Raw genomic sequence first — 23,577 nt, 5'->3', positions numbered from 1 at the left:
CCATTCACCGACAGGGCGCTGTATCCAAACTGTCAAGCAATCTGCCATTACCCCGGGGCCTCGCTGCTTGTTTCGAGCATTCACACTTTAAAAGATAATTATCATTCCTCAGAATCTCCACCTTTGTACCTGCCACTCAGCGCTGCTCCCTGTGTAATAAGCTGCTCTCATCCTTGTGCTGACAAGGATGTTTCCCAGTACCAGCAGACCGCTGCGCAATCACACACTGGCCAAGTTGCCGGTTGGCGAGAGAGTCGGAGCCAATTACCCTCTTTTTTTTTTTCTCCGCAGCACTTCCGTCTTTTTTCTCTGTAGTTAACAAGAGGTAATGGAGGTTTGCTGTGACAGAGATTGTAGAGTCTTTGTTACTGTGCACACTCAGGTTTGGCTAAATTAATTTCCTTCATTCATACATCGTCAGTGCTAAAATAACAGTCTGGAATCCATGCATGTTATATTCTACTATTTCATTTGATATTTTGCAAATTAATTCCCATCTCACCTCATGCCGGAAATCCAACGACTGTGTGTCCTTTCTTTTACTTTATGTACTGTATCCTTTCTTAGGCAGGTTTTCCAGATGAAAGCTCTTCCTTGCCATCTGTAATTGCCTCCGGACATGAAACGTATTCATTCCTTGAGAAGAGACATGGAACTATGAAGAAGAGAAGCCTTCTGTGCACTGTGGGATATTCCCTCCTATGAGTGCTCGGGGATATTTCATTTTCAAGGGTTATTCTATAAATTGTTCTCTTTTCTTTTCACTGTCCACGACTGTAAAACTGTTTGATCTCATGTTCAGTCCCCTCCCTCTCAAACCTTATGTCTGACATTATAATTCCCACAGCCAGATGGATGAAGCAGCGTTGGCTCAGTGTATGCTGCACACACACAGAGAAGCCTCTACATGCATGCTAGTGTTATTTCTAGACGTAAACATTGTTGTTTATGCCAGATACATGTTGTGTGAGAATTTATTTGTCATCCATATACAGTGAAGCTCCTACAGTCAGCCATGACGGGTTGATTTACAGCATTACTCCTTCTCTTGGTCACTCAGGATGTGGAGACAGTGAAGACAACAACAGTCTTACTGCAGGGGTCCATAATTACACAACCAGGTGTCGAAATCCAGTGCTTGGGCAGTTACTTGTGGTATCAAATGCTGATAGAAAAAGCCGTCCTTTAATGTCGGCATGTCAGGGGGAAACATGGTGGGACAATGATGAAAGTTAAGGTGGCGAAAGTCCAAGTAAGGTGGGTGAGACAGGTGGTGGATGGGTCCAACAAACACTGACATTCACCTGGGAGAGCGGTGTTCGCGTCCCGTAAGATTCTAAAGGTGCGGACACACCAAACTGACATCAAAGAGCTAGCAGTGGCGAAAGCCGACTGTTGTGTCGTCTACGTCACCTCACGTCGCCCTGTGTCAGTTGCATTTGAACACACTACACGGACTACATCCGACGGCCAAGTGGCACGTATGTTCTGTGCATGCGTGAGAGAGAGTGGAGTGAGAGAGTGGTACATCCTGTCAGCCGAGGGGTTTCCTATCTGTGCAGCCGAGCACCGCAGCACCTCCACGGACTATCACATCCAGATGGTCCCGGTGTTTCCTCCGCAGGCTCCACTTCACTCAGCTGCCCGATAAACCCGCTGCTTCTTCCCACTTTAACCTGAATAACAAACCAGGGCTCGGTGCTCTGGTTGGATCCAAACGGAGAGCCGGGGCTAGCTCAGAGACTAGCGGAGGCTAACTGGCTGTGCTTCCCTCCGGTCATGCTGCGGCTAACGCTCCGCTAGCCGCTCCCAGCTAGCTCCGGTTTGTTATTCAGGTTAAAGTGGGAAGAAGCAGCGGGTCTGTGGGGCAGCTGAGTGAAGTGTGGCCTGAGGAGAAAGCACTGGTTAGCCCCGGTTTCACTACAGGCAGATTCACTCGCTACAGAGGCGAGGAAATAAAACCTGAACAGCCAATCAGTGATCTCTCTCACCGACGAGCTCTGCCACCGATTCAACATGCTCAGTCGGCCGAAAAGCTGCCGACGCCATAGTGCCGACAGTGTGGGACACACTGCAAAACTTAGGCCGACAGACGCTCACCGACGGCCCGACTTTGCTCGACGACCGTTGGCTTGGTGTGTCAGGGCCTTAAAGCCAAACCCTGTTCATTGTTCCTTAACCTAACTATGTGCGTTAGTTGTTGAAGGAAAGAAAACCTTACATGCAGTTCTGAAGGACTGAAGAAGCCTCTTGTATGAGGAAGTGAAACATCTTCAAGAAACTCAAGCTTGTCCAGTTGCCTTTGATATAGCACCTACGATTACCATGACCTGGATGACTGAGAATCTTCAGCAAGGAAAAAAATGTCAATTTGTGGTGTTGTACGAACATAGTACGTTTATTGTGTAGCCTACGTAAACTGCTGAAGTTGACACGGGGTCCAACAACGTCCACAGCCAGCGTAGCCAGGATACCTTTCATGTTGTATCAGGACATGGAGAATCCATGACTAAATGTTGATTTGGAGTGTTGGCATTGCTTATAAATGGGTATAAAATACCCCAAATTATCAGTCAGTTGGAAACTTAAGCTTTAAAATGGGTGTTTCCAGAAAAAACAATAACTTAACTTTAAAAGTTGATGTCTCTGTTGTCTAATTGCCTCCTTAATCATTGCCAGAGAAATATGTATAGCTCACTGTGTGAGATCCTAAAGCAAAAACACTTGGTCCTCAATGCATGCAATAAGTAATAATCATACTGTCTGAAGAAGCAATTTAAATGTACTCAGTCATCATCACCTTCACTCAGACATCTGTAAGTGTACTGTAATAACATTCAACAATAGTTTATAAACTCAAATAACCAGCACCTACAGGTTTCTGTTGGTAGGTTGGAGAATGTTGGTAACAAGTCCACAATATAGCACTTACAGTCTTACAGAACTTGTCCTAGAATGACCAACGCACCCAGGGTACCTTGGACGTTACATCTGGATGTGGAAAGTCCATGACTAAATGTTGATATGTGACGAGGTCGGAGTGAGAATGTGTTGGTTGTGAGGGTTCAAGGACAGAGGGATGTCGAATGTTGGAAAGCCCCCTGAGGCAAATTGTGATTCGTGATATTGGGCTTTATAAAATTGAGATTGAAATTGAATTGAAGTTATTTGTACAGCCCTTTCAGGCAGGATTTTGGATACTGTTCCATAACTAACTTTGACTTGACTTCACACTAATTTATTTTTACTTTTAAGTAATTTTAACCGCACATTTTTACAGTGCAGCTTCATAGTTTTTACTTGCTCTGATAGAGATTTTTGGTATTGCTGATTGTAAGAGTAGTGCCAAGAATCTTTTAATAAAGGATGAACACAGGGCCAGACGGAGGCCCCATGCCTGACTTTGCCTAGGGCCCCTAACTCACTAAATCCTCCCCTGAATGGATCCAGCGACTACCTGTAATGTGAAAAGTCTTGCTGCAGCTCCCTTCAGCTCTGAGGAGCATTTTAGTGTTTAAGTGCTCAGTGTTTTGGTTCACTCTCACCTCTCTCTGAATCAGCTGCATCTTTAATTTCTTACTAATTCATCTCCATCCAGTTCTTAACACACGCATGGGTTTCCAGCCTACTAACCTTCACTTGGAAAGGTGAAACCCAGAGATGAATATGAATAAAAGCAAAACATTTAAACTATTTTTCGTGGATGCTCTGTAACTTGAGACACTTTAACATATTAATTTCTCCTACCATAGCGCTGCTGAATAATAAAATAATGGGTAATGATTTTCCTTCCCCTGAAATGAATATCTAGCATTACAACTGAAGCTCTTGAAGTGTGATCGTCTTTGCCTCCACAGGACATTTACAGTAACCGACTCTTTTATCCAGACATGCTTACAGTGAGTGAACAGCTTTTGATGGTTATTGACATTCATGTAGATCGAACCTGCGACCTTCCTGTCACCTCTGTGTTACATGATGAACTCTTGAACCACTCGCTTGCCCTGCCACTTAAGGAAACCTTAGTGGTGAACATTGCGATCCATATTTGGCCCCTAGTGAGTTTCTTTCTGCCTTTACAATTTCCTGTTGCATATATCTTGCACTTTCCTGGGGATTTATCTCGGAGCAGAGGAGGTGTAGCGAGTTCTCTGCTAAACTGTCTTTGTTTTTCAATTTCCTCCTCAGAATTCAGACTTTCAGAAAGATAACTTGGCAAAAACCTGGACTGTTTGTACACCTTGCCAGCAGAATGAGAAGTATGCCTTTTTCTTGCTCTTCCGAGGTTGATGAGGCGGCGCCGGTGTGAAGGGAGATGGAGGATTTGGCTAACAGCAGTCTTCTTCATCCCCACAGATCAGTTGTCTAGACCGGCAAGGTAAATCCTCTTCTCAGTGCCTTCCTCTTGCTGCTTTCAGCGCCATCTTTGATCCGCCATCACAGCGCCAAACGGCTCACACAACTTGGAAGATAACGAGTCCAGCTTCTTCTTCCATTTATATCAATTTGTACTTTACTTTCTTCCATAAACATCCTGCAGTTTCATCCTGTACCTTAACAACTTTCAGATTTTTTTTCACATCATCACTTGTAGACTGTATGTAATGATATTTCACATATGATCATAAAGTATTTTGACTTAACATGGGCATTTTCTTCCCATCTTGTCTATTAAAGAATTTTAAACGGACCTATCATGCTCATTTTCAGGTTCATACTTGTATTCAGGGTTTGTAGTTGAACATGTTTACAAGCTTTAATAGTCAGAAAACACTTTCCTGTACACCGGTATTAGCCCTCTGTCTGAAAGGGCTCAGTTTAGTACCTATCTCTTTAAAAGGCACCCTCCTAGTCGGCTCTGATTGGTCAGCGTTTCCAGGTCTTCCATATCTTGGTGTCTCTGCACCGTCATGCAAGCCAGGCATTGACTGTAACAGAGAATAGTGGCACTTATACTTTGAGAAATCACTAATAAAAACTGCTAAACACAACCGGACATGTTCCAGTTGGAATATCACCCGAAATCAGGGACAAATTTAAGACATCAGCACCCAAGTTTACATGTTTTTGTGATGTTAGCATGCAGCTACATCTAGCAGTGTACTTGCAGCTGGGGAATAATTGTAACAGGGAATAGCAGCACTTTGCACCGTGAAAAATCACCAAGACAAGCTTCTAAACACAACCACACATCTTAAAACAGCAACATGATCCGAAAAAATTAGAGAGAAATTTACAACAATGGCAACCAAGTTTACATGTCTCCCTGATGTTAGCATGTAGCTACATGCAGCGGGGAGTGACTGTAACAGAGAATAGCTGTACTTTTTGCTGTGAAAAATCACTAATAAAAGCTTTTAAACACAACCAGACGTTTCAGCAGTTACATGATTCAAAAATCAGACAGAAATTCACAACAACAACAATCAAGTTGACATGTTTCCCTGAGGTTAGCGTGTAGCTACATGTAGCAGTGTACTTGCAGCTGGGGAATGACTGTAACGGAGAATAGTGGCACTTTGTAATGTGAAAAATCACCAATGAAAGCTTTTAAAAACAACCAGACCAAACATCTGCAACCAAGTTGACATGTCTCCCTGATGTCAGTATGTAGCTACATGTAGCAGCGTGGGCGACATAATATATTAACTTGTCATAGTGTGCTTGGAGCAGAGGACCACATAAAGAAATCCAGCAACCTCTGACACCATACTGTAGGCAGAGTGGAAAAACAGTTCAAAACGGTGTGTTCATGACGGTGGGAAACCTGAGAATTGTGTGCACAGGGATAACGTCTACATATGTTTACCTTAATATTTGAGACTTTGGCCATGTTAAATATAAAATCTTTCATTTTGAAAATACATATAAGATAAAATACAGACAAACATAACAGGCGCCCTTTAAATTTGCTCCTCAGAAACTCTGGGCCGGTTCATTCCTTGATTTATGATGTCACAGGCCCGTAATGCTCCATTAACAGCTGACTTGATCATTTGAAAGGGATGATTGTAAGAGCTCCCACTTGGATGCGTTCTGCTGACGGTCTGGCACCTGGTTTCTCCCTTTTTGTAAAGTCCCCACCTCACCTGTGCATTGTGCCAACAACGTCCCAAACACAGCAGAATAAGAAGAAAATAAGAAAACACTCTGCAGTCTCTGCAGATAAATACACCGACACACATTTAGTGGCCCATAAGTGATGATTCAGAGGGATTACCTTTGTATGAATCTATACATTGTTTTTTTTAGGAAAGTCTTGCATAGTGTACATATAATTTTTTGTCAGTGAGAATGTGTGTGTGTGTGTGTGTGTGTGTGTGAGGGGGCATAAGCACATACAGCGAGCAGTAGCAGCAACCCATAGTCTGACACTGGTACACAAGAGGATAGAAACAGAGGGCTGGGCAGGGACAGAGCACCTGCTGCAGTAGGCGAACATGCTGTCTGTGGTCATTTTTACTTGACCAGAGGAATTCACTTCATGCTGATTGGCTGTAGAAACAGGTGACATGCTTTATGTTCTAAAACCAGCAGCTGTCGGTGATTTGACCAGCTGAGTTGCAGGTGACACCATCAGCCACTTTCACTCCAGTTCAGATCTGCCAGTTCACACCGCTGCAACTTTTCTCTGCAACGCTCTTTAACAGTTTTGTCCCATCTCGAACTGTGCTTTGAAGTAAAGTTATATAATTAATGTAAAATTATAGAGGTTGAGTTTATCCAAGTAAAGTTGGTGCGGTTAGGTTTAGGAAAAGAAACATGGTAGGGGCGTCCACACAGTTCTGGACACCAGTCTCCTGAGGAAAGTATCATGTTTTGTGACCCCTCCACGGCTCCAACCTGCCTCCTTACGACTGCTCAGAACCGCTTCCTTCTTTACTTCCTTTAGCACACTGGTCACGTGATCGCAGCCTTCCAAAATACATGAGTTATGCATGAATTAGTGGCTCATCAATACATGGCATATGCATGAATTTTGGTGCATTGCTTTTTGTAGGAACATGTATGAACACTGCGTGAGAACTGTGTTTACAGCTTGTTGCGCTGCCCCCAAGTGGCCAAAAAATACAAAAAAGATTAAACGATTAATGGACAACTTCGGTATTTTTCAACCTGGGCCCTATTTCCCCATGTGTATGTGTGCGTATGATTCATAGGTACAACTTGTTCTAAAATTGGTGCAGTATTGAGGGAGGCGGATGCAGCCAGGAGCCACGAAACAAGCTAAAACGGTAACGGGGGCAAATGTGTCCTGTATAAGTTTGCGCATTAAAAGTGCTTTTTTTCGCCACTGACCGGTTCAGATCGCCAGTGCTATCTCTGTAAATAGCATACTAAGCGTTTCTAACATTGTTTATATAACATTACCTCCACTGTGTCTGTAGCTCTCTGTAGTCGTGGGACAGCCGTGTGAGCACTGCATCCATTTGTAGCACAACTAGCCACAACTTCAGCATCTCGCCGTCCAACAAAGGCAGCCTATGAAAGCTGTACTGGGTGATGCGCGACATCCTGTTCTTGCAATCCGGATAAGCACAAACACGAACCATTGTTTTCAATCGATGCAGTAAAACTCTCAACTGTACTCTGGGACAACCAGTGACACTCTGAGCGGCGCTCAGCATGGCTCCTCTGTTTTCTTCTGGCAACAAACAAAGCTCTCGTGAGATGACGTCACAGCCGGGAGGAGGTGAAAGGTCAGGGAAACGCTTAATATGCTATCTACAAAGATAACACTGGCGATCTGAACCAGTCAGTGGCAAAAAAAGCACTTTTAATGCGCAAACTTATACGAGACGCATTTGCCCCCATATCTACCTCGCGGCTGCCGGCTGCATCCACCTCCCTCAATACTGAACCAATTTTAAAACGAGTTGTACCTATGAATCATACGCACACATACACATGGGGAAATAGGGCCCAGGTTGAAAAATACCAAAGTTATCCTTTAATGTGTATGTGTTTGTGTCAGTGATAAGGAGGTAGAGGTGTCATGAGAGGTGACATTACTTTGAGAAAATCAGGTGTCTTGTTTACACAGCAGTGTAAATGATTCTGCATCTGCTTTACCAACACTGTACCCTTTTAGCCTCGACTCTCACAGCTGCATCAAATCATCTCTTATATCTAAAAAAGCATGCAGGGGAGGCTCATAATGAGATTTCATCTAACCGTAATCATCATTTGCTAATTAGGGCGAGCAGAGAAAGCCTTAAAGATTCAGGCTACCTGCACACAACAGGAGGGTTAACCCATGCAAAGAGACATTTAGAGAATATTGTGGAATATAGAGAGCAGCCTGGGGATGTGTGGTGGTCGCTGATGCTATCATAGCATCATTGTTCTCGTGCTTAATCGCTGTGGCTAATGACAGGAAATGAAATCACCCACTGAAGACCAACACGCTTCCCACAGAATAATTACTGCTGTTGACCTTGTGCCTCTCTCTGGTATGTAAGTGCACGGTGATAACTCTCACCACACACTTAGTCACTACACATCATGGACGACTTCAGGCGGCTCTATTAAGCTCTTAGTCATTAGACACAATCACAAATATGCAAACTGAGTCAGTGACTTCGTGTTGTGTTTGCAGACAGTGTTAGAAATTAAAGGATGTGTCTGATAAAACCCTGGTGACATCAGGCACAGTTACACTGACTATCATTATCTGTCCTGTCATGTTCTTGTACTTTAGAAGAGTAAAAACACAACATCTGCGCTGGCAGTGTGATAATCCTCCACAGCACCAAGCCTAATGGAACATGTCAGTGTATTATTTCTGAATTCCCTTGCATTTACTCAGTTATTGATTGTGCTTTAATATCACTTGTCATCATTTTCATTGTTCCACAGCAGTGTGTAGACCAGATTTTCACTTCAATGTAGCTTTTTTTTTGTTGTTGTTTTCTATGTAAATGGGAACAGTGCTCCACACCATCTGGACACATCTTTACATCCAAGTATAACCCATACAGCCCCCGAAACAAACTGCTTAACTCTCAAGAAAAAATATGCAAAATGACATGAAATACTAGAGCTGCTTTCCTTTGAGTCCACAGCTCCACTGACTCAATGAGCTTTAGCACCACATTTCTAAGTGCAGCCTATTTAGAGGTGGTGAAAGATGTCTTTCCTTTTTATTTTTATTTTCTGTTGTCTTTGCTTACAGACAACCAGCTAGCCGCATCCTGACCCATGATGGCCAGAAGGAAAATGGTGGCCACGTTTTGGTTTCCCAACCTGTTCTCAGTCCGATCTCATCAAATACCGACCCCTGTATTTGGCTCCCCGCTGGCAGACACAGATGCACAGAGGCACCCTTAACAGCAGTATGATACACAGCTGATTATGATGCAAGTAAGTCCTCATAGGGTGAGTGGGAAGGGGAGTGAATGGGTCAAACAAACTCCAGGCTTTGAGCGAGGAGACTGCAATTTGTTTACCATGTGAAATTAAATGTCAGTCTAGTTATTTAAATGACAGTGTAGAGTGAAAGTACGTGTAGCATGCATAGACTGTAAAAATAATATAAGTAGCTACTGTGACGTCACCCACTGGTTTGTGGACTCCTGTTTGAGGCCTCGAGTTCAGTATTTTGGCTGTTGCCAAGTAGTGACCATATTTAGTTGAGAGGCTAGCGCTATGGAGGAGCGGGGGTGGATCTGAATGAGAAGCAATTATGCATAAATGGGTGAGTTAAATGAAAATTCACCCCCGTACGGTTGTCATGATGGGAGAAATTAGCTATAGAGATGAAAATGTTTTTTGTATCAGGCTGTAAACATGTTTATTTCTGCTGTAAAGTTGGACTCTCTAACATGGGGGTCTATGGGGATTGACTAGCTTCTGGAGTCAGCCTCAAGTGGCCATTAGAGGAACTGCATCTTTTGACACTTGAGTGTTGGCTTCATTTTTCAGCCCCAGACGTTGCTGCTTGGTAGCATGTAGTCTCTATATACAGACTCTACATTCAGTGAATGTAGAGTCTGTAGGCAAACCCCGGAGATCTTGCCTCCGGAAGAAGAGCGGAAGAGCCCTGGTTTCCTGTTGTAGGCTGTTTGTAGTCTGTGTGATATTGACCAATCACGTTTGAGCCGGCTGCAGTTGCAGTTGTGAACTAACGAGGTGGAAGATAATTGGCGTCACTGCAAACTCTGAATCCAATGCAAAGGTTCAGTATATTTAATTATATATAAATGGAAGTCAGAAACGGAAATTCGCCTCCTCCGCCCAAATCAAACCAGAATGCCAAAAAATCGGGGGTCTGCCCCCAGAGGCTGTATCGCCATCTGCCGGAAGTCAGACGCTGAATACAGCTGATGGGTTCCGAGAATGGGTAGCATGCAACGCTAGTGACCTTGTATTAAAGCAAAAACAGGATGTTTTTTTTCTAAACCTAACCACGTTCTTTTGTTGCTCAAACCGAAGAAAGTAAACCTAAAAATGAAGTGTCTTACCAACATTTTAATTTTATTTTGAAAAAAGACAGTGTGCATCGAATTAGCAGAAACCAAACACGTCCTGTGAAAAGTGTGTTTTGAAAAGATACAATACAGGTAACAAGCATGAATTGACAAACTGATGCAGGAGGGTACTTAGCTTGTCATATTTAAATGTGTAGGGCCACTGACCAAACACCTGTATTTGATGAGTTGGGATGAGAATGGTGCCGTAGCATTTTTCCGACCTCTCATTGGTCTGACCTCTTATTAGTCCGACGTCCCGTTGTTCCAATATGTGATTATACTAGGCTATACTGTATTTGTGTACCATAGAGGATCAGCAACGCAACAAAAGTAGGCTACTGATCGAGATACAAGTGTCATAGAGAGGAGAGAGTGAAACACCATCACCTCTTGTTATTAACTCTGGGGTCGGGGTTGTGTGGGGAGCTCTCCGCTGTGCTGAACGGCTCCTGGCGGGCGTATTTCTGCCTTGATGGTGCGCCACGACCAGCTCTGGGTCAGCTGGGAAAGGCTTGATGCGAAGCAGGCTCACAGCTTATGTGTTTGCCACTTTCTTTTTCATTTTAACCCACACCATGATCTTTTCCTGACCCTAACCAAGTGGTTTTTGTGCCTAAACCTAACCAGACCTTAACCACAGGGCATCATGATGATTTTGGAACAACGGGACTTTGGAACAATGGGTTTAATATGGTCGGAACGTGGTGATGTCCCAAGGTAGCCCTGTGAATAAGCAGCTTCATTTTAAGCTGCAAAACCCTGTTGGCATTGTTAACTAACATACGTTAGCACCACTGCACGTGTTGATGCTGCTAATGATGCTAACAGTGATGACATAGTTGTCAGTGCTAAAAGGGTGTTGGTGTTATGAATTAAGCTGCTTATTCACCAGGGTGACCTAATGGGACACCGAAGAGTGGGCACAATGTTTCCACAGTGGCTCCATCCCATCAGCATGGGTCAGCACAGTCTTACCTGTGGTAATCACCAAATGAGCATCGGCTCTTGCTCGTTCCCACTTGACTCATGCTGCGCAGCGCAGAGTGGCCAAGACAAGCTAACAGCTAGCACTGTAGCATTAATACCATATTAGCTTTGTTCTCAATGTGGTACAGCGAAATGCTAATATACTACCACTACCAGGAGAAGCTAAATTAACCTACTGACCAGTCAAAATATCCTCTGCAGTTAACTGAGTGATGGTTTACAGCTGACCTTGCTAGTCTGAAGGCAACAATATCAGCCAACTAGTTCCTTTACAGCTCTCTGATGAACATGGTATACCTCATTTATTTAATCCCTACAAAAATGAAGTATGCAAAAATATTTCAAAAATAGTCCCACATATAACCATGTTTATTAGTGAGGTTTAGAGGTGCTGGCAGGTGGATATTATGAGTCATGTCAGCTGTTTCCCTCTGTTTTATTTCTTTAACCAGCTGGTTGTCCTACACAACACACAAACATGTGAGTTATATCAATCCCATCTACTCATGGTAAGAAAGCACATAAGCATATTTCCCAAAATGTCAAACTATGCCTTTAAAGGTAAAGCAATGATCCGAGCGGTGGAAGGTAATCCCATTTGAACCCTGTTTATCTGCTAAAAGTCAAATCTTGACAGCACCCTTTACAGCGTGGAAGCTTTGGCTGCAACCTCAGGTTTGTTGGGGGGTGGGGGTGATGCTGTGTATGTGTGTGTGTGTGTGTGAGTGTGTGTGTGCATGCCTCGACCTTGGGAGCACTGCTGGGTGCCATTGATTTGTTTACCTGTGTGCTGCTGACAGTTTCTCATTAGGTTTCTTTTGCACAACACTTCCAGGAGAGGAGACCAGAGTCTGCACTTCACAGCCGACGATGCGTGATCAATGTACCTGATAGATTGGCGCTGGCAATATAATTCTGTTGAATGGCTGTTTAATGGATGTGAGCGCTCCATTTAGTAGCCACAATAAGGTGCCTTTTGTGACTGGAGCGGCATTGTGTGGCTGCATGAGGAGGAAAACAATATCTTAAAAGGGCTTTGTTAAAATGACTCTGGAAGACAAGAGAGACTGCGGGAGAAATTGTGTTTTATTCCACTGTTGTCGGAGAGTATTGATAGGATTAGCAAAGTGAAAGAGACGATGCAGTTTGGCATCAATGAGGCTTTTTGGCATTATTCTGTCAGATAGTGTGCATTAGTATCTAAGGGCCCTTAAACACCAGCAAATGGGGATAAATAAAGAAAAAGGAGCAACACAGTGACACTAAAACAATTTGTGGACGTCTTATAATTCTGTTCTCATTTTGTGGTGACCCATTAAAACTGCTTTTAACAAATACCTCTGATTTTGAATTAAAACATGCGACATTTGGATCGCATTAACCAACAGAGCTGCACACAAACTGCCCCATTTACAGCAAAACTTTAAGAGAATAAACAAGTCGCTAACTTTCCAGCTGCAGCATTTTGTCCAGTAAGATCCTTCTTATGAAAAAGCTCCAAACCAGCCTGATTATCTGACATGAACTCCTTATGTCTTCTTGAATAATATGACATGGTCACAAGGAGGCAGTGTTGCCACTCTCCTAGCAATCCCTCTGCCACCACAGAAATGTGGTGATGGAAGGAATCCACTTATTCAAGGTGTTTGAAATGCTCCTGATTTGCCACTGTAATTTCAGTGTCCATTTAACGGGGCCGAGACAAAGTGGAGACTCGCTCTGGAATCCCGGTTCATGTTCTCTGTGTGACACAAAGTGACACGGCAATCAGCTTGTGGACACATGAAGGTCTAATTGCTCCTAAGGTGACAAGACCCACATGACATCCTCTCGCTGAGATGGGATTTTATGAAGACTGAAAGCTGACAAGTGTTTCCATTTAAATCAGTTGGGATTTACATCAAGCTGCCGGGACGAAGGCTGCAGGTCTGATTAGATCCCTGCGTCTTGTTAGGAGAGCGAGGAGTATTGATTGTGAATGCAGAAGTGTGCAGACATAATAGTATGGGTGAATATACCACATATGACACCCTGGGGTGCTGCACTGGCTGTCTGGCTCTGGGTGGAGGCAACATCATATTTAGTGGGTCGGGACGGGCCGAGGGGCGAGGAAAGGGGGTAGCCATTCTCTAATGATCAAAATAACACTTTGTCAATGTAATAGCCCACTGTTCTTCATCCTTTACACCCACCTGACAGAACATTCCTCACAGCTTTGTTTACACCGATGCTGCTGCCCTTGTGGTCGGCTGTGACTTATATAAAAATGTTGCCCCATAAACCATGATTATTTTCATTGCAGTTGATGTATTGCGATCACTTAGCGATTTCCCTCTGAAAACAAACGTCTTCAAGGAGACGTATAGGCCCGCAACTTTGATTCAAACATCAATGACAATGCGAGGCTTTGTTTATGGAGACGGGGCGCAACAGATGGCAGGCATATCTATAAATAAGTCGCTCTTTTGAATAGGAGATTAGTGCATTTGAGCCGGTTTTTAATGGTCTCTGGGAGAGATTAAAAAGTAAGCTGATTCATAATGCGTTTCTCTTTGCGGTGAATCACTCATAAACAAGAGTCTGGGAAGAATCTGTGGAAAAAAATAAAAATCTCTAGACAGGATGTCTGAATGTGACACATGTCGTGTCTGCATGGCTGCAGCTTGGTGCACCTCACAGTGTGTCCAGGTGCATCACTCATGATGTATCAGTTATTATTAAGTACTGTGTAACTGTAACAGGTTATAGTGTTTTCATATTGTGGTGTAATATTTATATATAAAATGGTAGTTTTGTGTCTCTGTAGTGCCTTTGCATATCTTTGTTGTTGTTCTGTGTCTATTTAAAGATACATTTGTGTCTCTTTGAGATATATTTTTGTTTTTTGGTCATTTTGTGTCTCTTTTTGGTCCTTTTGTGTCTTTATAATGTAATTTTGTGTCTCTTTTTGGTCATTTTGTGTCTGTTTTTGGTCCTTTTGTGTCTTTATAATGTAATTTTGTGTCTGCTTTTGGTCCTTTTGTGTCTTTATAATGTAATTTGGTGTGTCTTTTCGTCCATTTGTGTCTTTATAAGGGCACTTTGTGTCTCTTATAGGCTATTTGTGTCTCTGTATTTCATATATAACCATGTATATATATATACATATATATACATGGTTATATTTGGTTATTATGCCTGGAGCAATTATTCCTGAGCACAAATCAAGCCACAAAAGCAAAATAAGCAACAGCACTTTCCAAAGTTTGTGGAGGATATAGCGCTGATAAATATACATAAACCCATCTTGGTTTTAGCCTCTAGGTCACATTTTCTCCAAGTTATTGAAATAGAATGGAGGAAAAAAAAAATCTCAATTATATAACCAGTGCTGATCAGCCTACAGATAGCCGCCCACCTGAGGCTACCTCAGCATCCTCCACAAATATTGACAGAATTCTTATCTTTTTTCCACATTTTCTAACAAATATGAAGCCTGTATACAAATCGTGTTTCCCCGGCTGTTAAACACCCTAAATTCCTCACAAAGACACTTCTGCATTCATTGTGTGTTTCCAGGAACTGTAAGGCTCACGATGTCTGATAAAGTGGATTTGTGTCTGTATCTGCAGATATCTGCTGTCTGGATAAAGCATATATCTGTCTCTTAATGACACCAGTGTCAGTGTTTGTTCTCTCCGAGAATGCTGGAGACTCGCCAGGGTCGACTCTTTCTTTTTTTTGTCTTGTTGTTGCGCCTGTGTTTTCTTAACAACAGGCTTTTCTTAATTAATGAATTCATAAACACGCCTGGGAGGAACGCATGCTTGACCTATGAGAAGGTGAATGGATTTCCTGAGAACTATTGACAGGTTGTCCTAACAAGTAAAAGCAACCTAAGGAGTCATGTGGTCCTAATCAATGGCTTAAATGAGTAAAGAGGCAATTATGTTGCCTCCTGAGATGTTCCAGCAACTGTACCGACTGATGTCAAATACGACAGGTCAACTCACCTCTGTTTAGATGCATTGACATTTTGGGGCGACTTACCCGGGGCCACAGAGATCCAGGCGTGTGCGGATTATGAGATAATGGGCCTCTGATGCTCTTGTTTTGTTTGTTTGGTGTCTCTTTGTGGTTTTGTTTCTCTTTGAGGTCATTTTGCAGGTCTCTGAGATATGTTTGTGTCTCTTTGCAGTCGATTTATGACTCTTTGTAGTTCCTTTGCTTGTCTTTGTACTAGTTTTGTGTGTCTTTAAAGATCAATTCGTGTCAATTTGAGATATTATTTGTCCTTTTATGTCTCTTCATGGTCCTTTTGTATGTCTTTCTGGTTGTTTTGCGTTTCTTTAAGGTTGTTTTTTGTCTCTATAAGGTCAATTTGTGTCTCTTTGTGGTCATTTTGTGTGTCTTTGAGGTATATTTGATTTAGTTTTTGGTTATTTTGTGTCTCTTCGTAGTTCCTTTGCATGTCTTTGCATTCGTTTTGTTTGAAGTTTGTGTTTCTCTGAGATACATTTGTGGGTTTTTTTTGTCCTTTTGTTTCTCTTTGGGGTCAACATGTGTTAATTGGAGGGACATTTTGCAGGTGACTCGAGGGCCCTGACACTTTGAGCCCCTGGGCCTGTGCCTGATAGGTTGGTCCAGTAATCCATACGTGGCTCCAGGGGGTCAGTGTCAGTGCAGTCGATGTCAATACAAATTCTAGGTGTAGATTTCCAGGAGGATACAGGGGACACGTCCCCCTCAATATTTAGAACATGTACATTTGTCCCACCTCTAATAAAAACATAAACGTATCAGAGGACTTTTACTCTGACAAAATTAGAGACACTGACACCATGAATTGATGCAGACATTGGTGGGTAAAACTTCAAGTGTTTGATGCTCAAAATGTTCTTAATATGTAGTGAGTATTGAGGTGCCCACTAGTTCACCTGCTGCAGTTTTCTGGTGGAGGACCCTAAATCCTCTTGTTTCATGTGTGTGTTGTCCCACGAAATCTCACCCTTGCATAGAGCAGGCTACACCAGATTTTAAATCACTGTCACATCTGGGCTGTGATTGGTCACTGGATCAGTTTCTTATTGACTGTATTCTTATGAGCAGGTGTGGATGATGTGCACGATATCAGTCAGTTGTCTTACTGTATTGTGCATTTTAAAGAGTCACCCCAGCTCCAGTGAGAGCAGCTGTGCGTGTGTGTGTGTGTGTGTGTGTGTGTGTGTGTGTTATCACCATGCCAGTCTGTGATGGAGGCTGATATCAGATGCAGGCTCTCTGCCCTGGCTCAGTGTTTCTCAATTGCCGCCCTTGTTCATGGTTAACTTTATGATAATGAGATGCTAATTTTGGGGACTCAGCACCGCGGACAGCTCCCGCGCGTCGCCCCGCCCCTTCCGCCGGCTGCGTGTCGCGCGCGGCGACCAATAGCTGCGGCTGCTTCAGTTGAGCACTGGATCCAACAGAGAGAGCCTCAGAGAGCCTGGCTGTCCGCACAGAGAGGAGAGGGAAGCTCACACACCGGCTGTGATGCGTAGCGGGGCTCTGCTGGCTCAACAACACTCGGATGGGATAAAACCTCCCGGTGCTCACATCTAACCGCTCACTGTGCGCGCGCGTGTGTGCCGCGAGGACTGAGACATGCTCCTGTAGCGCGAGGCGCGAGTGATATTATCGTGTTTGCTGCACAGAAATATTTGGCTTGGCCCTAACTTGGAGCCGTGAGGACGCTGAGCAAGTTTTTTTTATTCACTTGAATCCCATTTGAGTCGTTTCACTCGGAGCACCGGGGCGAGATGGAGACCGAAAAGTACTTACCGGAGCTTATGGCGGAGAAGGACACGCTGGATCCGTCTTTTCAGCACTCCCTGCGGCTACTGGATCAAGGTAAATGTCCGTGATTAAATACTGAAGTAAACACTTTAGCTGCGTGAAAACACTTTGAGTCTGCAGCACACGGTGCAGGTTTAACGCTCGGTGCTGGGCTGCAGGCGACATGACTCCAGCAGCCCGCCTACTGCAAGTTATAAATAAGAGCTTTGTGGGTCTACTTACAATTTCCTGTTTGGTCACACTAAAACAGCGAGGTCCTTTTAGCAGCGTGGCTGTTTGTGCCAAGTTGTTGTGCAGCAAACGTGCAGCAGTGGTGGAGAAATCTGTGAAAGAAAGGAGACCTCACCTGCTTCATTATGGAGCTCAGAGGTTAACAAACTTTCTATCAGCTGAAGTTTGGAGCATGGGATCATAAATTAGGAATAGCTCACTTCTAAATAAGGATTTTGATGCTTGTTTGGATCCAACACAGAGCTTATAAAATAAATATTTGCACAGAGAAATGCACCTGTTTTAAAAAAAAAATGGCACACATGCAATTATGTGCAAAAGTTTGGGATGCACCTGCCATGCAGTTTGCAGGCTCCAGCCTTCCATCCCATGCAGACATATGTAATCTGTGGTGCATGTGCTGGAATAATCCCACTCTTATTCAAATGTACATGTGTTTCCTCCTTTGAAGAAGTGGACGTGACCGAAATGGAGTGTTGAAGGGATGGAGCAGCAGCAGCAGAACTCGCAGACGCTTTAATTAATCCGTTGCACAGCTCTCTGCTTTGAAGCTGCCGGAAATTTTCTTTGCACCTTTTTTTTCCCCCCTCAGACGCAGACCCGTGGAAGCTCCTCGTGTGGGAAGTGCACTGTTATAGCATCCAAGTGCATCCTTCAAGTACCACTCATGGGCTTTGTCTAGAGTCTAGCAGACTGTTGTTGGCTTTAAAGGTAACAGACAAGGAGCAGCAGTCTGTGAACGCTCCTGCTGCACTGTAACTAATTCTATTGAACCCTCCAGATGCAGCTCCTGCACCGAGCTGTTTGTACTCAGACAGCCGTGGCCCCTTCTACCTGGTGTCTCCAAAAGTTGGGAGCTGGAGGGCTCCTTCAGAGGGGCCCCTGCAAAGTGAGGCGCGATTTAAATTTAATGTGGTCTCGTTTAACGGAATGACTTCTTCAGTATTCTGACACCTTCGAAAGCGTCTGCATAAATATAGAGTTACTTCATTTTCATTATTGATCAGTCTGCAGATTCAGGTTGTCTGCAGGTCCTTAACAACTCTTAATATGTATTAAAAATATAAATATGAACCCTTATAAGTCATGAAATAGTCTTAAATTTGTCTTTGTGCCAGTTTATCTGATGTCATTTAACCATTTTTTAATTTATTTTTGACAAAACGAGCGAGCTCTTCCATGTGAAAGTCCACATTTCTGATGTAACCAATCCTTAAAAGTATTAACTTTACACCAAGCTAACTCACTCTAATAACCATACTCCAACATAAAACCTACCTCTGCATGTGACAACTCTTTACCTCCACCTGCAGTGTTTGAATACTTGTAAGAAAAATACAATTTGTCTAAAAATGAAGTCTTAAATTTGGTAAAAATGGTCTTGAAAAGCACTTCTTAAAAGCTTTAAATTTAAATGGCTGACGCCTGTAGACACCCTGTGACTATTCCTCAATTATTTGATAAACAGTGAAGTCAAAAAATAATGAAATATGTCCCTCACCACTTCCTAAAGCCCAATATGACGTCCCCAGCTTGGTGGTTTTATCCAGCCAACACTTCAAAAGCAGAGGATATTCAGTTCAGAGTAACAGAACAAGAGAAAAGAAGCAAATCCTCACAGTTTTTAAACCTGCACTAGAAATTATTTGCTTGAAAAGTGGCTCGAAATTGATTATGAAAATAGTTGCTGATGAATATTCTGTTGATCGACTAATTGAGTGAATCAAATTAGCTGAATCATTACATCTTGAAGTTCTCAAATTATGAGCAAGACAAAAATCGTCCTCTCTGATATTTAATCATGTTAGTTTGGGTTTTGGTCAAATTAAGTTTCTGACATGAAAGAGTGTGGCGCTCCTGCTGTGTCCTGACGTGGCCTGCTAATAAAATAATTGTGATGTGCTGCTTATAAAAAATGTGGCAGAGAATAGAGATTCCAATTTTAATCTTCCTACAGTATGCGATCACCTTTTAATGCAGGGACGTGTAAAAAGAAAATCTCCATCAAAATCGCTGTCGTCTCCTCACTCAGCGTATGTTGGAGTAATGGATGTACTGGCCTCGGCAGTATCAGTTGCAGATTCGAGTCGTGTTTGAAAGAACAGTTTTAGGTTAATGCATCTCGCAGCGAGCTGATTCATGTACAGTAAGGTGAATTCACTCCAGTGTGCGAGGAAGATAAGGCTGCGTTTCACTCAGCACTTTTTGTTATCAGCTGGTTTCGTTACTCAAATCTGGGTTAGTCTTTTTTTTTGTCTAAGAACACATATTCCCCTCACTGATAGAAAGACTGGAGCTCTGAATTCTTAATGCCAAGTTGAAAGGCGCTTACTAACCACTTCCTTGCCAGAGTCTCCTTTTAAAGTCCTTTATCCACACTGCAGATGCTCTGTAGAGGTGTCGCAAATATTGGTCATTCCCCTGAATGGAATAAAGATGATGGAATACGTTGAACAGGAGGCAGGACAAGCCAAGAAGGAGAAAAAGGGATTTGAGAGTAAATGCTCCCCCTGTGTTTTACATTCAAATACCTCACACAAGTTCTTGATATAACGCTTCCAATAAAGTTAGTTTGTGATATTTCTGGTGGGGGCAAAGATTGCAGTTGGACACCGTCGCAAGTGGCAGAATTAATCCGTGACATTTTATGAAGTAAGCAGAACTCTGCGGTGCACAAAATTTGGCCGAAACAGTCTGCCACAACTCCAAAACTGTAAATACTGTTATCTCTCTCTTACACAACAGATGGAACACGATGCAGCTTAATAGAGCACTTCTTCTGCCATCTTGCTGATGAGTTCTGGACTTGATTATGCAATTGGCAGGGGATGCAGGGAACAGAGCTAGAGTAACTAGAGTTACTGCGTGCAAATGGCGAATATGAGATTACTCCAGGTCTGGAGAGACTTCCATTCAGGAGAAATTAGGGGAGCATTGTGTTGGAAGCTCGGGGACAGGGCGGGCTGCTTTGATAAGTTTGGGCCATTCGCAGAGCTCTTATCCCGCAAGGAGCATATCTCTGCCCATGTGACAGGCCTCATGCAGTCAGCAGCAGACACTGGGAGCTGGAGAAATATCTTAAGCCAAAATAAGAGACAAGCAGGACCAGCAGCCTACATGGAATGAGAAATCCTCAGCAGCATACTAATGAAGGGCTTCTAGGTATGGAAACAACTCTGGTGGCATGAAGTGCATGTGTTATGTACATTGAATCAGCGCTCCTCTACAGCATGTGGGGCAGCAGGGCTGAGAGTAACACTTATTCCCAAACATTATTTATCTGTTATTTTTTGGAGCGTAAAATTCATTCTTGACCTCGGAAACAGTGGTTTGACTGCAAAAAATCTTCAGGGCTGTAACTGTGATTTGAAATCACAGTCTAACATTGGATCAAATAAATATTCAGTCTGACCCGTTATTTGCTCCGCTGCCCTCAGTAAACGAGAATATTTTCGTTGTCTTTGCTAATGCAGAATGGAGGAAACAAGCAAGCTGTGCTAGCAAGTCGTGACACCAGAAATCAGAAAATAATCTGTGGGAAAAGACCATTTGTTTTGCTAAAGGCAGCTATTCTTAGGAAAAGTTCAAACAGATTCAACTTTTGGAGAAACACAACCTGACGTGACGCTGCGGTGTCACGTAACCAGCGATCTGACTAGAACGACACCCGCAGTCCACGTCAACAAGAAATACAGTCTCTACAGTCTCTCTGTCTATTGTTAAATATTATAGTGGGTAAAAAAATAAAGCATGTATTAACAGCTTAGCACACGCTTTGTCCATTGGGGCATGTGTGTCTTTGAGTTACGGTCTGACAGTATTGATAATCAAAAGAATAGTTTTCAGATCTTTTAAGCCAACATAAGCAAACTTATCGAAGACGAATACGCAGTTGCTGAGTTGCACTCTCCACTCCCCCACAAATGCACCATTTTAGCGACACTGCTGCAACGCTGCGTAGCCCTGCAGATATTCAAGACAGTGCTGGATTTAGCGTTAATGCAGCCTTACGGTGGAATTACACTGTAACTCCAGTGATGCAGCCAAGACCTCACAAATGAATCCAATAACAGTCATTCTACATCATATTTTATCTTGTCATCATTCATAGCAATTGTGAGACCTAGAAAAAAATCTTGTGCTGCAACCCTGAGCAACATTTAGTTTTTTCAGTCAAACTACTTTTATGATTAATCAATTTATTTCAATAAGGTGTCACAGTGTTCAAATGAGGGCTAGGTGATATGGAAAAAAGCTTGTTTCATCGTACCAACAGCCACCAAAAATGCAAAAATATTCCATATAAAATTTTCACAAAACCCATTAAAAGATTGTCAGAATTGTTGACGGAAAAGGTTACACCTGCCCCATGACTCCAAACCACAGAGGAATTTAAATGGACAACATTTAGATCCCTGTTAAGTCAGGTTAAATATTAAATGTGGTCGCCACGCCTGCCCGTACAGTGTATATATACATGACACTTGTGGTTGATAACCATCCTGACTGCCCATGGTGACAAACAATTAACACAATGACAACTTTGTCAAAAATATATCAACCCCCAAGATATCTGAAATTTATATAAAAAAAATCCAAAATAAGTTGCATATAAAGAAACATTAAAGTGTCTTTAGGGTCCGGGCAGCTAAGCTGCCAGGACACTATTGTAATCCTAGGTATTCTTCTTCTTTCTTGTTCCGAGGAAATCATACTTCCCATGGGTGAAAACTCATGCCAGATATCCTCAGCTGTAAACTCAAGCCAATAGTCCTGATGGTGGCGCTACAGCAAGCGTCTAAAGTTCAAAACGTTGAAAATTCATAACAAATCAACCATACATGCTACAACTTCACAACTTTCATCAAACTGTAGCCCCAATACTGAAGAAACTTTTGTACATTTAAACCTATTAAAAATTATGAAGTTCATCACTCTGTTTTTTTTCAAAAACTGTAAAACTTCTTAAACCTATCTCCTCCCACAATTTGTGCTCAATTGACACCAAACTTGCTACAGAGCATCTTCAGACTGTCCTACAAAAACTATGTTTCTCAGATTTTTGATTTATCAAAAATTGAGCCTACAGTGCATCAAAATGTTTGACTGTAAACGGTACTGTAAACATATACATGCAACTTCTTGCTAAATAAATCTTCAATGTTCATGAAAAAAGACAAAATTCTAGAGTCATGGTAGATGATGTGTGGCAAATTTCAGAATTTTACCTCAAAAACTGAATTTCTGACAGCATTTTGAATTTTGCTCTAATGTGAACAATTGGAGTCAGTGTAAAAATGGCCATTTTAAACATCAGTTTTTCACTTATGGAGCAAATCAATCATTGTTACAAACAAATTACCAACATCTCCATGCTGTCTAGATGCAATATGTGTATTTTCAGATTTTTGTTTCGATAACTGAATTTTTTACAGTGGTTTGAAATCTGCTTTTCCATGCATGGACGGCTGCTAAACCTGCACGTCTGGCTTAGTCAGTTTGTGAAGCTGCACATGAATCGTCACTGACTAATTAGCTCAGTGAGATAGAAATTGATTCTTAGTCTCAGAGGTTGTGAGTTCAAGCCTCAGCTGATGCAAAAGGCAGATTGTGTTGCTAAATTCCTAAATGTCTTCCAATTCTTCTGCTTGTTGCTCAGAATTGCCTAAAATGCCCGGACCCGACCCATCGCTACACAGCAGCTATAAAAAATATTATTAAACCTTCACATTGTTGATAGTTTTGAGGATAATCTTTTTTAAAATGCTTTTGTCTTGGACTTATTAGATTCCTGGAGCCAGTGTTGAGGCATGATTATTTCCATCAATGCTGATTTCAAATAGTCGTGCACTTACATTAATGCACGTAGAACTGTGCTCCTTCTGATAAAAATGTCTCTGCCCACTAATTGATTGAGTGTCTCAGCTCTAGATTAAAGTGTGTGTTACAGAAAGCAGGAGAATTACCTTATGATTTGATTAATATCACAATTTCCGACTGAATATACGTAACCTCTCCGTCTCACTCCCACATCCTGCAGACGGAATATGAAAAGTCATTATAGTGATTATTG

General features: G+C 42.5%; 2 protein-coding genes across 3 annotated transcripts in view; one reads left to right on the top strand and one right to left on the bottom strand.

The window, feature by feature from the left end:
• Positions 1-23,577, bottom strand: part of fam135b (family with sequence similarity 135 member B) — a 675,785-nt gene that overhangs the window by 225,202 nt on the left and 427,006 nt on the right. The gene's annotated exons all lie outside the window — the stretch shown is intronic.
• Positions 16,904-23,577, top strand: part of khdrbs3 (KH domain containing, RNA binding, signal transduction associated 3) — a 176,240-nt gene continuing 169,566 nt past the window's right edge. For both annotated transcript variants that reach the window (XR_007451470.1, XM_049602111.1), the window contains exon 1: positions 16,904-17,327. Coding sequence is in view for 1 of the 2 variants with exons in the window: in XM_049602111.1 (XP_049458068.1) it covers positions 17,237-17,327 (91 nt within the window). In the remaining variant the exon portion in view is untranslated. The remainder of the gene's footprint in view (positions 17,328-23,577) is intronic.

The sequence above is a fragment of the Epinephelus fuscoguttatus genome, linkage group LG17 (genome assembly GCF_011397635.1).
Source record: "Epinephelus fuscoguttatus linkage group LG17, E.fuscoguttatus.final_Chr_v1".
Lineage (NCBI taxonomy): Eukaryota > Metazoa > Chordata > Actinopteri > Perciformes > Serranidae > Epinephelus > Epinephelus fuscoguttatus.
Note: the sequence above shows the minus strand (reverse complement) of the source record. Positions and strands in the feature narration are given on the sequence as shown.